This window comes from Lithobates pipiens, unplaced genomic scaffold, assembly GCF_037356315.1.
Source record: "Lithobates pipiens isolate NorthernLeopardFrog02 unplaced genomic scaffold, aLitPip1_a1.2 Scaffold_1, whole genome shotgun sequence".
NCBI lineage: Eukaryota > Metazoa > Chordata > Amphibia > Anura > Ranidae > Lithobates > Lithobates pipiens.
Window position 1 is genome coordinate 170,326,881 of NW_027507685.1, and position 17,020 is coordinate 170,343,900.

At 35.9% G+C, this 17,020-nt stretch overlaps 1 protein-coding gene across 8 annotated transcripts in view; it reads left to right on the forward strand.

The window, feature by feature from the left end:
- ATP2B3 (ATPase plasma membrane Ca2+ transporting 3) overlaps nt 1–8,838 on the forward strand; it is a 435,183-nt gene extending 426,345 nt beyond the window's left edge. For 5 of the 8 annotated variants that reach the window (XM_077478862.1, XM_077478864.1, XM_077478865.1 and 2 more), the window contains one exon: nt 8,379–8,838. In XM_077478862.1, coding sequence (XP_077334988.1) covers nt 8,379–8,699 — 321 coding nt within the window. In that variant the 3' untranslated portion in view covers nt 8,700–8,838. The remainder of the gene's footprint in view (nt 1–8,378) is intronic. The other 3 variants (XM_077478868.1, XM_077478869.1, XM_077478870.1) reach the window with 1 other exon arrangement.
- The last annotated feature ends 8,182 nt before the right edge of the window (nt 8,839–17,020 follow it).

The following is a 17,020-nucleotide window of genomic DNA, read 5'->3' on the forward strand; positions in this document are numbered from 1 at the left end:
TGGGACTGAGGGGGGTTTAAGTGCCCAGTAAGCAAGTGGTTAAATGTTTCCAAAAAACAGGTAAACAGTGCATTGCCCCAACGACAAATGCTACAAAAAAAATGTAGCAAAAACAAAATTCTAATTTAGTGAAGGGCAAAGAAAATGTATAACTTTAATAATTTTCTACAGTGGTCTTTGTCAAACCAAAACTTATGCAGCCATCAGTCTCAGTATTTTCGGTCCAGTTATTATACCATTTCTTTTTTTTTTACTAAAATCAAATCTTTAAATTTGACAATGTTTCCAAAAAATAGGTAAACAGTGCATTTCCCCCAACGAAAAATGCTACAAAAAAAAGTGGCAAAAACAAAAACAATATTCAAGTTTAGTAAAGGGCAAAGAAATTGTATAACTTTTACCATTTTTTTACATTGGTCTTTGTCAAACCAAAATGTAGGCAGCCATCAGTCTCGATCCAGAAAGGTTTACTAAAATAATTATTTTATTTTCAATTTAATTAAATGAAACTAGATGGAGAAGGAAGACTGTTTTTTTTTTATGTAACGTAGACTTCAAAAGTGGACTGCCATGAGCCGTCGTCTTCTCATCTTTGTAAAATGTAATGGATGTATTTACTACATCAAGTTAAGCCTGAAATGAAACCTTAACCAAGGGCTCAGCGAATTCTTTGCATTTCATTACCAAATTTTACAGCGCAATAGTAAGCGTTTCCTCTCTCAGTTGTCTAAGTTACCAAAATGGATTGGTGGATTTGTCTCTCCTCTGGTGCTTGATCTAAAATAAATGTTTTTTTTCCCTATTTTTTTATTTTTTTTTACTTTTTATGAATTGGTGCCAGTTTTCGTCATTGAACAAAATTTTCTCCTTTTAGCTTGTTTGCCTTTTTCTGTCATCAGCACACAATCATGTTTTTTCTTCGAAGGCCTTCATATCACATCAAGACATTTATTTTTTATTTTATTTTTATTCAAGACATAAGGCCTTTTGAGGCATCTAAAATAATATTCAGGACAGAATCTCAGGAACACTGAAGGAATATTAAATACAGTGAATAGTCAGATACAGTTTACAGATCTCAACAGCCACACATAAATAACAATATCTTTTCAACGTTAACTTCATCGGATTTTTATTTTTAATTTTTTTAAAGAAGAAAGTGATTATTTTGCAAGCAATTAGATAAGATAAAATTCAAATGTAGATATTTTTAAAGACTGGTGTAGTATATTGCTTAAATAATTTTAGAAAATGAACACATAGCAGTGCTCATGCTTATGGATAGTCTTCTTTTTAATTTTGTTGACTACCGCAAAGGTACAATCATACATCCTTCAGAAAGTGACCAACACTAATACTCCCAGTATTAAAAAAAAAAATAGAAAAAAGGGGGTACTGATTTTAAAAAAATATATATATTTTTTTTGATTGAAAGACATACATTCACAAAGAATCAACAAAAATTAAAATTCCATGCTTGAAGCCTTCCATAAATCCCATTAGCACCACTTCTTTGCAAAATTCTAGGTGTGTTCCACTCTGTGTTTCATTGGCTTTAATCCCTAAACCCTTACCTTCTTTTCTCCATTTCTTCCCTTCCCGAGGCATGGAAGAACACAAAAAAAACATCCTCGCATGCTATAATCCTTTATCCACAAAAGGCTGACTAATCGAGCTAGTCCCTTTTATACAGCAACGATGGGCTTAAATACTCGAATGTTTACTGTGCCAAATATGCATGATCGAATCGGAGCTCCGCCTCCATGCAGTCAAGGCTGTGTCACTGTGTGGGCTGAGCCTTCTATTGGTGTTTCATTATTACAAGTCACGCTGAACACAGTCATGATAGAAAATCTTGATCTTTTTTTTTTTTTTTTTTTACTCCTTCTCAATTTCCCTTTCCTTTGGGTCTCAAGCGCAGCATGAGTGCATTTTTCATCATTTAGAAAAGCTTTATTTTATTTTACTTTATGTCATCTCAACTGTTTGTTTAAAACATCCATTGGCTCTTCATGTTGTGCACAGCTGCTCTTGATTCAAACATTTAATTATTATTATTTTATTTTATTTTTTATTAGCATGTTTTGTTGGACTATAGCAATACCAATTCCTGCTGTTTGTAAGTTATCAGCACTGCTGTAAGTTTAACTTTTGGCAAAGTAGTTGTGATTTCTCCACATCCCTCACACAATTAGGAAAAAACAACTGCAGCGTCAAAAGTTGGCGGGACATAATTAAAAATAAACATATGAAAAATTTGTTGTGATTTTTTGTTTTACTTTGAAAAAAAAAACTTAAAACATAAAAAACATATAATGCATAGTCAAATTATGTATATGTAAAATTAAAGTTATATGCTAGCAACTTTTACATTTTTTTAAATTAAAGCATATGTTTATGTAAATATAATGGATGCTGATTGGCGCATTTCTGCGTTTTACATTGGCCTTAGTCATAAAGTTAGAAGCTGATTGCCACGTTTCAACCTCTTACATTGGCCTTAGTCATAAAGTTAGAAGCTGACTAGCACATTTCAGCCTCTTACATTGGCCTTAGTCATGAAGTTAGAAGCTGATTGGCATGTTTCAGCCTCTTACATTGGCCTTAGTCATGAAGTTAGAACCAGATTGCCACCTTTCAGCCTCTTACATTGGCCATAGTCATAAAGTTAGAATCTGATTGGCACATTTCAGCCTCTTACATTGGCCTTAGACATGAAGCTGATTAAGGCCAATGTAAGAGGCTGAAATGCACCAATCTTCTTCTAGCTCCATGATTAAGGACAATGTAAGAGGCTGAAATGCACCAATCTGCTTCTAGCTTCATGAGTAAGGCCAATGTAAGAGGCTTAAATGCGCCAGTCATGAAGTTAGAAGCTGATTGGCGTGTTTCAGCCTCTTGCAATGGCCCTAGTCATGAAGTTGGAAGCTGATTGGCGCATTTCAGCCTCTTACATTGGCCTTAGTAATGAAGTTAGAAGCTGATTAAGGCCAATGTGTCAGAAACCATGAAATCAGGCCAAGACAGAAGTATAGTTGAATCACAATTATTTAATAATAAAATAAAAAAGAACAAACTTTGTCAAAACATAGCGAAAGTTCAGCAACCGGAATGGATAGTCAGCCAAGCCAGAAGTCAGGGATCAATGTAGTGGAACAGCAAGCAGGATCTGGAGCCAGAAGGGATGTCAGCAAAGCAATTCTTGAACAGGATCACAGGAGATTCTGTGATATTGACCAAGGCGAAGGCAGAGATCCACTGGGCTGAACGGCTTAAGTAGGCAGGACTGACGAGCAGGATATCATCAATAGCTGAGTAACTTTGGAGAGACAGCTGAGTGGCCAACTCTGAGAATTAAAGAAGTAACCCCTGATGGGTTTACTTCCTCTTTGTCTCCCTGCAAAGGTAAAGCATAAAGGACTACTATGCATCGCATAGTAGCCCATTATGTGTCACTTACCTGACACAGGAGCCAGCGATGTCACCTCTGTCCCCTATAGTCCAGAGCATCCATCTTCTTCCGGGTATTGCTGCTTCGGCCACTCACAGCGGCAGAGCAGCGATGACGTCACTCCTGCGCACTTTAAGGGCTGAGCACAGCCCTGACACAATGTAAGGGGCTGAAAAACATCCAAACTGCTTCTAACCTTAATGATGAAGGCCAATGTAAGAGGCTAAAATGCGCCAGTCATGAAGTTAGAAGCTGATTGCCATGTTTTCAGCCTCTTACATTGGCCTTAGTCATGAAGTTAGAAGCTGATTAAGGCCAATGTGTCAAAAACCGTGAAATCAGGCTGAGACAGAAGTACAGTTAAAGAGGAAGTAAACCCCTTCAAACCACTTTGACCTACAGGTAAGCCTAGATTAAGGCTTACCTGTAGGTCCAAGCAATATCTCCTAAACCTATATGGTTTAGGAGATATTTGCCCGAAAATGGGCACCGCTGTCTACGGCGCATGCGCCGTAGACAGCGGCGCGCAGGCGCACTAAATGCGGCAAATCCAAGAATGGATTTGCCTAATTTGTCGACTCCCGTGCGCATGCGCGGGAGTGACGTCATCGCGGCTTCGCCGAATGGCAGCGGCGGAGCTGCGAGACGCGACTCCCGTGCGCATGCGCGGGAGTGACGTCATCGCGGCTTCGCCGCTGTCATTGGTCGGAGCTGCGAGACGCCACCAGCAAGATGGATGCGGCGGACTACAGGGATCAGCGGCGACTTCACTGGCTCCTGTGTCAGGTAAGTGACACATAATGAGCTACTATGCGATGCATAGTAGTCCATTATACTTTACCTTTGCAGGGAAAAAAAGAGGAAGTAAACCCATCAGGGTTTACTTCCTCTTTAAAACACAATTGTTTAATAATAAAAGTAAAAAGAACAAACTTAGTCAAAACATAGCCAAAGTTCAGTAACCGGAACAGATAGTCAGCCAAGCCAGAAGTCAGGGATCAATGTAGTGGAACAGCAAGCAGGATCTGGAGCCAGAAGGGATGTCAGCAAAGCAATTCTTGAACAGGATCGCAGGAGATTTCTGTGAGCCCAGCCCTGACACAATGTAAGAGGCTGAAATGCACAAATCTGCTTCTAGATTCATGATTAAGGCCAATGTAAGAGGCTAAAATGCACCAGTCGTGAAGTTATAAGCTGATTGGCATGTTTCATGTTTCATTGGCCTTAGCCATGAAGTTAGAAGCTGATTAGTGCATTTAGGCCTCTTACATTGGCCATAGTCATAGAGTTAGTAGCTGATTAAGACCAATATAAGAGGCTGAAACACGTCAATAGCTATAGGTATTGATTCCTTTTATTGGATGAATTTAATAAAATTGTACATGTTTTATTTTTGAGACATTGTGGTGCCGGATTTTTATGTCTCTTTAAAGCTTCTAACTTCAGGTTGGTCAATGAGAGCTGCACCAGATTTTCTGCTCTCCCGTTTTAGTAAATCTCCCCCCAATATCACCCTTCCCCCAACCACCCGTTAGGTAGTACATATTGTAAAGGTTTCATATTTAAACTATTTTAAAAAAAGGTATTCATATTGAAAATATTTAAACTATACACTGCAGTAATATTACCAATTTTCCAGTGAAATATTTAAAATTAACTTTATTTTGAGCTATAAATTACTAACTTACTAAATTACTAGGTGGAAACTTACAAATAAAAATAAATAAATGAATTAAATATTTTTTAATAAATTGCTTTTTCTTAGTATTAAAATGCAGAATAAAATATTCAACAATTACTAACTTACTAAATGACTAGGTGGAAACTTCAAAATAAAAAATAAAAATGAAAAATGAATTAAATATAATTTAATAAATAGCTTTTTCTTAGTATTAAAATGCAGAATACAATATTCAACAATTGCTAACAATTACTAACGTACTAAATTACTAAATGGGAACTTCAAAATAAATAAATAAACAAAATATTATTTAATAAATTGCTTTTCCTTAGTATTAATACCGTATACAGAATAAAATATGTACCAATATAAAAAAGCAAAATGTAAGTAAGCAATATAAAAAAAAAATTTGTACGTTTCTAAAACAGCATATTTATTTTTTTTATAGTTCCTTTGTGCACTCTTTCGACTTCCCTTTTTTTTTGTCTACATTGCATTTTCACCGCTTGTGCATTTGTTCATTGTCACATAGTGAATGTATGTTTTTTTAAGCAGTTTGTTAGCAAAGCATTATTCTCCTTGTTAGACGTCTATCTAGCTGTCTTGTCTCTCATAAAATGTCATTCAATTATTATTTTTTTTAACATTATTACAATTCTATATATGTATGTTTTATTTTAATATATACATACATATATGGCAAAACACATTTAACTACTTTACTCAAGAATGATGCCAAAAGTGGATACAATGTTTTAAATGTTTCAGACCACAATAATGGGGCTTATTTATTGAGATAACATCATAAAAAGGAATGTAAAGAGTATTTTTTTGTATATTTTACTATCAAAGATATTAGAGAGGGCTGACTCGGTACCACATCTGTAAGAATTGTCAGAAAACAAAAAACAAAAACAAAAAAATAAAATAAAAATAAATAAAAAATAAATAATTTTTTTTTCGTTGGCCGACTTCATGGGTGGTGATAATATGAGGAATATACCGAAAGTAATGCCAAAGTAGACCTAACTTTTTAATAAATCGCTTCAGGTCCGCCCTATAACAGTTTTACTGCTACGGGGCGGCACCTGTGCTCCAGATCACCTATAAAAATACACTTCCGGGTAAGGGGGCGCACATGCGTGCCGCCACTGGCTCCCTTCCAGTGTGATTACACACAGCCGAAGACGATGTCCTTCGGAACCCGCCAATCATTAGGCAGAGAGGAAGAACAGTATCGTAAAACACACAGTTAACCCTTTGATCGCCCCTAGATGTTAACCCCTTCCCAGCCTTAGTACAGTGACAGTGCATATTTTTTTTCAAGCGTTTTAGCGCTAGAAATAGTGCCTGAAAAACGCCTAGAAAAACTGCCTCCCGTTCATTGCAATGGGTGCTTTCACACTGGAAGCAGTGCGGTTGCGGGACGATAGAAAAAGTCCTGCAAGCAGCATCTTTGGGGCGGTTTGGGAGCGGTGTATACACCGTTCCCAAAACACCCCTGCCCATTGCAACGAATGAGCAGCGCTTCAGAAAGCGCTGCAACACAGGAGTTTTTAACCCCTTCTTTGGGGGCTGAAAGCTCCCCGCTAGCGGCTAAAGGCAGCAGTAAAGTGCTGCTAAAACTAGCCTGTGTAATTAATATGTGTTTGGTTTTAAAGGGATGAGGTGGCAACCCTACTGTAGCATTATATCTGCTGTAGGGCGGTCCTTAAGTGTATAGATACAGCGGAGAAGTGAGCGTGCACACCCCCTGCAGGCGGAAATGCAGGATCACGTATATATATATATATATATATATATATATATATATATATATATATATATATACACGTTTCTACACAGGAGGGCAGCCCTGTAGTATATCTGCTATAGGTCAATCTTTAAGTGAATAGATACAGCTGAGAAGTGAGCGTGCACGCCCCCCTGTGGCCGTAAGTGCAGGATCACCTATATATATGCATGTTTCTGCACAGGAGGGCTGCCCCGTAGCAGTATACCTTTACTGTATACTGTAGCAGTATATCTATTATAGATCGGTCCTTAAGTGTATAGATACAATGGAGAAGTGAGCGTGCATACCCCCTGCAGGCAGAAATGCAGGATAACGTGTATATATATATATATATATATATATATATATATATATATATATATTTATATACACACGTTTCTACACAGGAGGGCAGCCCTGTAGCAGTATATCCGCTATAGGTCAGTCTTTAAGTGTATAGATACAGCTGAGAAGTGAGCACACATGCCCCCTGTGGCCTTAAGTGCAAGATCACCTATATATACATGCTTCTGCACAGGAGGACTGCTCCGTAGCAGTATATCTGTACTGTATACTGTAGCAGTATATCTGCTATAGGTCAGTCCTTAAGTGTATAGATACATTGGAGAAGTGAGCGTGCACGCCCCCTGCAGGCGAAAGTGCAGGGTCACACACATATATATATATATATATATATATATATATATATATATATATATATATATATATACACACACACACACATTTCTGCACAGGAGGGTGGCCCTGTAGCAGTATATCTGTACTGTATACTGTAGCAGTATATCTGCTATAGATACAGCTGAGAAGTGAGCGCACACGCCCTCTGTGGCCGGAAGTACAGGATCACCTATATATACATGTTTCTGCACAGGAGGGCTGCCCCGTAGCAGTATATCTGCTATAGGTCGGTCCTTAAGTGTATAGATACAGCTGAGAAGTGAGCATGCATGCCCCCTGCAGGTGGAAGTGCAGGATCACGTATATATATATATATATATATATATATATATATATATATATATATGCATGATTCTGCGCAGAGTTGCCGCCCTGTAGCAGTAAAACTACTATAGGGCCATCAGCATGTGGTTATTATTTTCTCCTTTGGTACCTGTAAAGTCCGTCAAAAAAAAAAAAATCTTAATTTTTTATTTTTTTTATACATTAATCAAAGCCTAGCCCACAAGTAGCTTTTCATAATGCAAATATTACATTTTTAAAAACTATTATATGATGAATAACAACGCGTGCTGCCATTAATGTGGACTGAAATAAGAGATAACAAAAGACCATTCCTTTTCCTCTACTAATCTAACACTTCTTTTTTTTTCTATTTCCCTTCAAATCCTTTTCTCCGTTTTTGCTTCTCCTTGTCTTTTTCATCCCATGTCCTATCATTGGGTTTTTTATTTTTTTCCCCCTTCGGACCTTTGTAACCCAAAACTCTTTAGATCCGGGTGGTGAAAGCATTCCGTAGTTCCCTCTACGAAGGCCTAGAGAAACCTGACTCCAAGACCTCCATTCACAATTTCATGGCAACCCCTGAGTTCTTGATCAACGATTACATCCATAATATTCCCCTTATCGATGACACAGATGCAGAAGATAGCGAGGAGCCTCCGGGCAAGGTGCTGTGGTACATTCCGCCTCCGTCCCCCAACAAGAACAACAATGCTATTGATAGCGGCGTCTACTTGACCACAGACACAAGCAAGTCAGCTGCCTCTTCCAATCCAGAAAGTCCTTTGCACAGTGTGGAGACTTCTCTATAACAGAACAACATACTCATCTCCAGTAACCACAAGCAAGACCATAGAAACTCTTTGCTTTTGCTAATGTGTCAGAAGAGCCTATATCTGCAGCTGAAACAGCTTAGATGTACTAAAAAAAAAAAAAAAAACACAAAAAAGGTTATCCAAGACCAAAAAATATGAATATTCATTTATGTATTCATTTTAAAGAAAAGTATTTATTGGAGGTTATTAAGCGTCTTTCCTAATTGGTTTGTATTTTGCAACCCGAGGCAACATTAACAGGTCACTATCTCAAATCCAGCAAAGAAAAGGAAAAAAAAAATGGCAGTGATTTTAGCACCTTGTGGGCATGTTTTATATTTTTTGGAAATTGCCCTTTCCCTGTCATCTAAATAATAATAAAAAAATTAAAAATAAAAAACCCCCTACAAACTGTAATTGATAAGCCTAATCTAAAACAAGGATATACCCTTGGCATTTCTTTTAAGACCGTTGTGTATTTCAGAGGGCATTCAGCTTAGCTTACATTTTAAAATTAAATTTTCCAAAAGATAAAGCACTTTTGTTAAAATAAATAAATAAATAATTAGAAAAAGAATAAAAATAAAACACTACAAACTGTAATTGGTGGGAATTTTTTTTTTTTTGGGGGGAAATTGCCCTTTTCCAGTCATCTAAATAATAAAAAAAAATAATAGAAAAACCCCTCCTTAAGACCGTTGTGTATTTCAGAGGGCATTCAGCTAAGCTTATATTTGGAAAATGACATTTTAAATGTTAAAGCATTTTAGAAATTGTTAAAAAAATAATAATAATAATAATTAGCAAAAAAAATAATAATAATTAGCAAACAAAAAATATATAAAATACTACAAACTGTAATTGGTGGGCCTAATCTAAAACATGAGAAATGCCCAGGATACATCATTAAGACCTTTGTGTATTTCAGAGGGCATTCAGCTTAGCTTACATTTGGAAATTGAATTTTTAAAAGATAAAGCATTTTAGAAATTGTTAAAAAAAAAATTATTAGAAAAAAAATTAAAAGTAAAACACTACAAACTGTAATTGGTTGGCCTAATCTAAAACAAGAGAAATGCCCAGGATACATCACTAAGACCATTGTGTATTTCAGAGGGCATTCAGCTTAGCTTACATTTTAAAATTCCAGTTTCCAAAAAATAAAGCATTTTAGAAAATTGCTAAAAAAAATAAAATAATAATAATTAGAAAAAAAAATCACTACAAACTGTTTGTAGTGTTTTTTATTTTTTTTTGATGACAAGGGAAGGGCAATTTTTGATTAGGAATTCAATTTTTTTTTTATTTACACCTACTAATCCAGAATCAAAAATTGCCCTTTCCTTGTCAAAAATAAATAAAAAATACAAACTGTAATTGATTGGCCCAATCTAAAACATGAGAAATGCCAAGCATCATCAACATCATTAGGATCGTTGTGTATTTCAGAGGGCATTCAACTTAGTTTACATTTGTAACATGGAATTTTAAAAAATAAAGCATTTTAGAAATTGTTAAAAAAAAAAAAATGTCAGTAGCAAGCCAACAGGAGGATAGACTTTTATATATTTCCAGACAGGTTTGAAAGCTTTTATTCAAAAATACAATAGTTATATTATCAAGGCAACACTAAAAACATGTTGCGGTATACTTAGGTTTAAATCAAAAAAAAAAAATCAAATTCCTAATCAAAAATTGCCATTTCCTTATCACCCAAAATAAAAATAAAAAAAAAATACAAATTTCATTTTTGAATACAAGCTTAAAAGCCATTCTAGAAATATATAAAAGACTATCCTCTTATTGGTTTGCCACTGGCATTTTTTTTAACAAATTCTAAAATGCTTTATCTTTTAAAATTCCATGGTACAAATGTAAGCTAAGCTGAATGTCCTCTGAAATAAACAACGGTCTTAATGATGTATCCTGGGCATTTCTCTTGTTTTAGATTCAGTCAACCAATTATAGTTTGTAGTGTTTATTTCTTTACTTTTTTTCTAATTATTTTGGATGACAAGGAAAGGGCAATTTTTGATTGTAAATTAAAAAAAACAATCATTCAAAAATGCAATAGTTATATTATCAAGGAAACACTAAAAATATGTTGCAGTATACTTAGGTGTAAATTTAAAAAAATCAAATTCTTAATGAAAAATTGTCCTTTCCTTGTCATGCAAAATAATTAGAAAAAAAAAACACTACAAACTGTAATTGGTTGGCCTAATCTAAAACAAGAGAAATGCCCAGGATACATCATTGAGATCCTCCTGTGTTTTAGAGGGCATTCAGCTTATCTTACATGTGCAACATCGAATTTTAAGAGATAAAACATTTTAGAGATTGTTAAAAAAAAAAAAAACAGGATAGTCTTTTATATATTTCCAGAAGGGCTTTTATTCAAAAATGCAATAGTAATATTATCTAGGCAACACAAAAATATGTTGCAGTATATTTAATTGTAAATAAAAAAAAATCTAATTCCCAATCAAAAAAACTTTTTTTAAGGTGACCTAATTATGTATTTCATCTTAAAAAAAATAATACAATTTACATTGAAGGGACAATACACCTTTGATCAATAAATAAAGTGAAGCTTTTAAAGCTAAGGTGTATTGTCCCTTTAGATGAAATGCATAATTAGGTCACCTAAAAAAAAAGTCGTTTTAATTTACAATTAAATATACTGCAACATATTTGTGTGTTGCCTAGATAATATTACTATTACATTTTTAAATAAAAGCCCTTCGGGAAACATATAAAAGATTGCCCCCCTAACCCCAACCCCCCAAACCCCCCCCCCCCCCCCCAATTGGCCTGCCACTGACATTTATTTTTTATTTGTTTAAACAATCTCTAAAATGCTTTATCTTTTAAAGTTCCAGGTTGCAATTGTAAGTTAAGCTGAATGCCCTCTGATTTACGCAAGGGTCTCAATGATGTACCCTGGGCATTTCTCATGTTTTAGATTAGGCTCACCAATTACAGTTTGTAGTGTTTTTCCTAATTATATTGGATGACAAGGAAAGGTCAATTTTTGATTAGGAATTAGATTTTTTTCTTTTTTTAATTTACAATCAATAGTAATATTATCTGGGCAACACAAAAAATATGTTGCAGTATATTTAATTGTAAATTAAAAAAAAAATCAAATGCCCAATTAAAAAAAAAACTTTATTTTTTTTTTAGGTGACCTAATTATGTATTTCATTTAAAAAAACATAATACAATTTACATTGAAGGGACAATACACCTTAGCTTTAAAAGCTTCACTTTATTTAATGCTTATACTCTTTGAAAAACAGCATGAAATAGAAACCTTTAGTCAAACATGAAGGGGAAAAAAAACTAATAATAATCTAAAATCATAAACCTATTCTATGCCATACAGTGCACGATTTTTACATTATACATATATATATATATATATATATATATATATATATATATATATATATATATATATATATATTTTACAAACACACCAAGATAATGTAAAATCATAAACCTATTTACCCATTTTTTTTATATTAGAATATTTTATTTATTATTATTTATTTTAATATTAGAATCACACCAATATATAAAGCTATTCTATGCCATTCAGTGCATGGTTTTTACAATGTAATTTTTATTTATTATTTTCATATTAGAACCACACCATTTGTCTTAAATACCGTGTCCTGTTCCTAAATGATCCTACATTTCTGCTGGAGAAGCCTATCTTTATTTGGTAAGAGATGAGGGAATCATAACAACTGCCACTTCCATGCTTTACTTGCCAATTTTTTACACAATAAAAAATGCTTTGGAAAATAAAATTTTCAACATATTAAAATAACTAAATCAAACCTAATGAGGATGCAGTATGTAGGTAAGCGATGCTGGAGCTGGCCAATTATGGATTGCCACGCATGTGGAAGACTGTCTTGCCTTGAAAACCTTCCTGCCCAAAACTCAACTGAATTCCAGATGAAGAGAGTCATAAATGGTGGACTGTTAAGTGGTTTGAGATTAAAGTGGACTTGTTCTAATTACAAGCAAAGTGGAAGCCTCCAGATCCCTTTTTTCTTTTCTTTTTTTTTTTTAATTTGAAGGGATGATGCCTATAAAATGACTTATATATCACGTTTGCATTAAATATAAGCCATGCGAAATCCTGCGTAATGAATCTTAAATGCCAACTTTCTTTTTTTTTTCCTCTGCTCTGTAGGCATTTCACAAAAACTAGGAATTCGATTCACAGTTGCAAACCAATGCAAGGTGAATAAAAAAATTATGTTTCTGTAGCCTTGTAAGAGCAAACTTATCTAGAGCAAGTGAATTAAAAAAATTGTGGTGGATTAAAAAAAAAAAAATCATGACAGGGTCCTTTTTCTTATTTTTATTTTATTTTTGTATTTTTTTTATTTGAACATCTGTGTAATGCCTATGGTGACACTCAGAACTACCAGCTCTAGATGGTTAAAGCCATTCCTTTATGTTGAAAGATTGCAGCAAATTATCTGCTGAAAAAATACAACAGTAATAAAAAAAAGAGAAAAAAATAAATAAAAAGAGAAAAAGCAAAAACAAAGTAAAAAGATGCAACTTTGTTTCTTTCAGCATATGAGTGTAACAAAAAAAAGATATTAAAAACAAAACAAAAAAGAAAGTGGTGTTTACAAAATGTGTAATTACTGTTCATTTGCAGGCTTCTTTTCATTCAATATTGTAGATATATTGATAGAACAAATGATACAAAGAATTATATATTTAAAAGCCAAAAAATTAAAAAAAATTAAAAACAAAACAAAAAAAAGGTATGAAAAAAGCCACTACTGCTGTATAAATCTGCCAAATGTAAGTGTGCTTTGCTTATTATTTTATTGGGTGGGGAGGTAGGTGGGGTTGGGAGCAGTGCAATATGTCCATGCTGTCTTTATTTTTTCCTTTTTTTTTTTTTAATAAAGAGAACTGCTTGTACATTATTCAGGGAAGGGCTTAAAAACTCATATTGGGAAGCCTCCCTGAAGCATAATATACTGTATTGAATGGCTGATTTTGTTCAAACTGCTACATAATGTTAAAATTTTACCTGCCTGTTATAAAAAAAATAATTATATATGAAAGACAACACCCTGTATAGCATAAACAAGTCTGTATCGAAATTTCAAAATTTCAATAGGCAAAAACTTTGTCTGTATAAAAAAAAAAATATGAAACTATTCTACAAGCTGAGTTTTGATAATGTGTTTTTTGTTCAGTCATCTAAATTTATGAACAGATAATCTGTACTGAAGGATAAGGTTTTCACTTCACAATAAAGATTCCTTACTTTTCTGGGTAATGATTAAAGTAGAATTCCAGGTTTTATTTCACTTTAAATTGTTTGTTCGGGCCAAGCTGGCCCAAATGAACTATTTCCAGTTAGGTCAAGGTGGAAAACGTGACTTCACCTGCTCACCTTTCCACTGCGGCCAATCAGAGGAAGCCTTGTTTTCTTTTGATAAAAAATCCAAGGCTTCTTCTAATTGGCCGAAGTGGGAAGGTGGGTGGATGACATCATGATTTCCACCTTGGCCAATCAAGGAAAGCCTTGCATTCATTGATAAAAATACAAGGTTTCCCCTAATTGGCCGAAGTGGAAAGGTGGGTGGATGCTGTCATCATTTCCACCTTGGCCAATCGGGGGAAGCCATGTGTTTATTGATAAAAATACAAGGCTTCATCTAATTAGCTGAAGTGGAAAGGTGGGCAGATGACATCACGATTTCCACCTTGGCCAATCAGGAGAAGCCTTGCATTCATTGATGAAAATACAAGGCTTCCTCTAATTGGCCAAAGTGGAAAGGTGGGTTGATGATGTCATGATTTCCGCCTTGGCCAATCAGGGGAAGCCTTGTATTTATTGATAAAATCTAATTAGCTGAAGTGGAAAGGTGGGCAGATGACGTCACGATTTCCACCTTGGCCAATCAGGGGAAGCCTTGCATTCATTGATAAAAATACAAGGTTTCCCCTAATTGGCTGAAGTGGAAAGGTGGCCACCCCTGCCTGTTTTAACACCTATGGGCTAGTTGACATGTGAGTTTGGGCGGGTGGACGAAAAACCCCATGGTTAAGCTATGCTTTTACTGCCCCCAACTGCTACCCCCTTTAGCTGCAGAGGGCAGCGGCCAGGGTGTACACATGCCACGGCTACATAAGAATTATACTTCTGTCGCTGGCGGCGGATCTAGGGCCCTCCAAACCCAACCCATTCAAGGGACTAGGGCTGCTCTGCAATGCACACGGTTGCAGCGGCAATCAAGGCGATACAATGCCTCCTGATCACCTGTTAAATTCTCTCTGAAGAGCCATCTAAACGAGGATCGTTCTTCAGAGATTAAAGCTTGTGTGAACCAACCCTAGAAGCACACACCACGTCACCACAACCATAGCATTACATGTGGTTGTGGCGGAAGAGAGGGAAGGTGTGGAGCTTTAAATGAGGCACGTGTGCGCTGGACCATTGTGTCTCCATCCCTAAAACAATTACATAAAGTGAATGGGGAGTGGGATTTTAAATGATACTGAATAATAATTCAGTATTATAAAAACAAATAGTACATGATTGCAGTATTTCATCCTTATGGAAAAACCTGTACATACTGGTTCAACTAGATCACACCACACTATAATGTGTGGGTGGAGGTTTAAGAGCTGATTTTTAATGTATTTCAGTAGACAATTAAAATGTCAATATAAAATTGGCAAAAATTCATATATATAAACTAAAACATGGAAACGCATAGTTGGATTGATAAAATTGCATGCAAAGAGCTTTGCCCCTTTTCGTGGAGAACGCTCCACTTCCTCAGGAGAAGATGCAAATAGGCGTATAAATCAGTTCGCTATTCAACATGTGTTACCATGGCCAAAAGACTCATATGGGGACATCTGCACTGGGAGCTGAGGGAGTAATACCCGTGAGCACCATGGCACAAAAGAGAGGATCTCCAAGTTACTGCGGATTGTGATTATTATTATTATACAGGATTTATATAGCACAGACTTTACAACTTGAGGGTAGACCGTACAAATACAATACACTTTAATACAGGAGGCATAAGAGGGCTCTGCTCGTTACAGTTTACAATCTTAGCCCTTGTACACACGGTCGGACATTCCGACAACCAAATCCGTGGGATTTTGTCAGACGGATTTTGTCCGACGGATTTTGTCCGAAACTGTTGCATACACACAGTCGGACAAAGTTGTCAGAAAATCCGATCATACTTAACATGATGGCGTTAGTTCGTTAGGACGGGACTACGTTCAGGCTAGTAGCCAATAGCTTTGGTCTAGGAATTTGATCTGAGCATGCGTGGCACTTTGTCCGATCGGAATTCTCTACACATGATCGGACAAAGTCCGATCGGATCATGTTGTCGGAAAATTTTATAGCCCAGCTGGAAAACGTGGTTCGTCGGATACTCCAACGGAAACAGTCCGATGGAGCCCACACACTGTCGGATTATCCGACAACGCGGTCCTATCGGACATTAATACAAGAGGTAACAACTGTGTGGGGTGAGAGAGATAACCAGGGAGTGGATTAGAAGCTTTGTGGTGACAATGGTTAGGAAGGGGCGTATCTTAGAGATGTCACGACGGCAGAGGCGATAAGCTTTGGACAGCGACTGGATGTGGGGCCAAAAGAATCTCCATTGGGTGGTAGGAGATGACAGTCTAGCAATCCCAAGGATATTCTCATGATGCATGGTGAAACTATTGTCCAGAGTGGCCATGTCCCCCACCCAAGGGAAAGAATTTTTTTTTTTCTTCCATCTCTTTCCCTTCGGTGGGGACATGGTATGGTATATAAAATGCGTTTATTATATGTCAATGGTATACTCTGCACCTTATTTAAAGTCCCACTCCTTTTTATGTGTGTGGTTTTTTCACAGCCCTATTCACCAGTATGGGTCAGGTTGGCCAATACATGACAGTGATTCAATTATTTCCCCCAGCAGAGCATCGCAGTCGTGGCATGTGTACCGTCCCGTCCACTGCCTTTGCAGCTTAAGATTGAGCAGTTGGGGGATTGTAAAAATGTGTCTCACCAGCATCCCAACTGCAAATGTAAACAGCCCATTACAGGACACACAGCAGCCACATAATGGTATTAGTTTCTTTGGGCCAGCTTGGCCTGAACTATTTAAAGCGGTTCTGCACACATTTTTTTATCTTCCTGCCTTTCTTTTTACGAAGCTCTAACTAGTGCTCAATGCCCCTTGTTTTTAATTTTTTTTACCTCCTTCGTTTCGTTCTCTGCTGTGTTTCTTATTGTCTCCCTG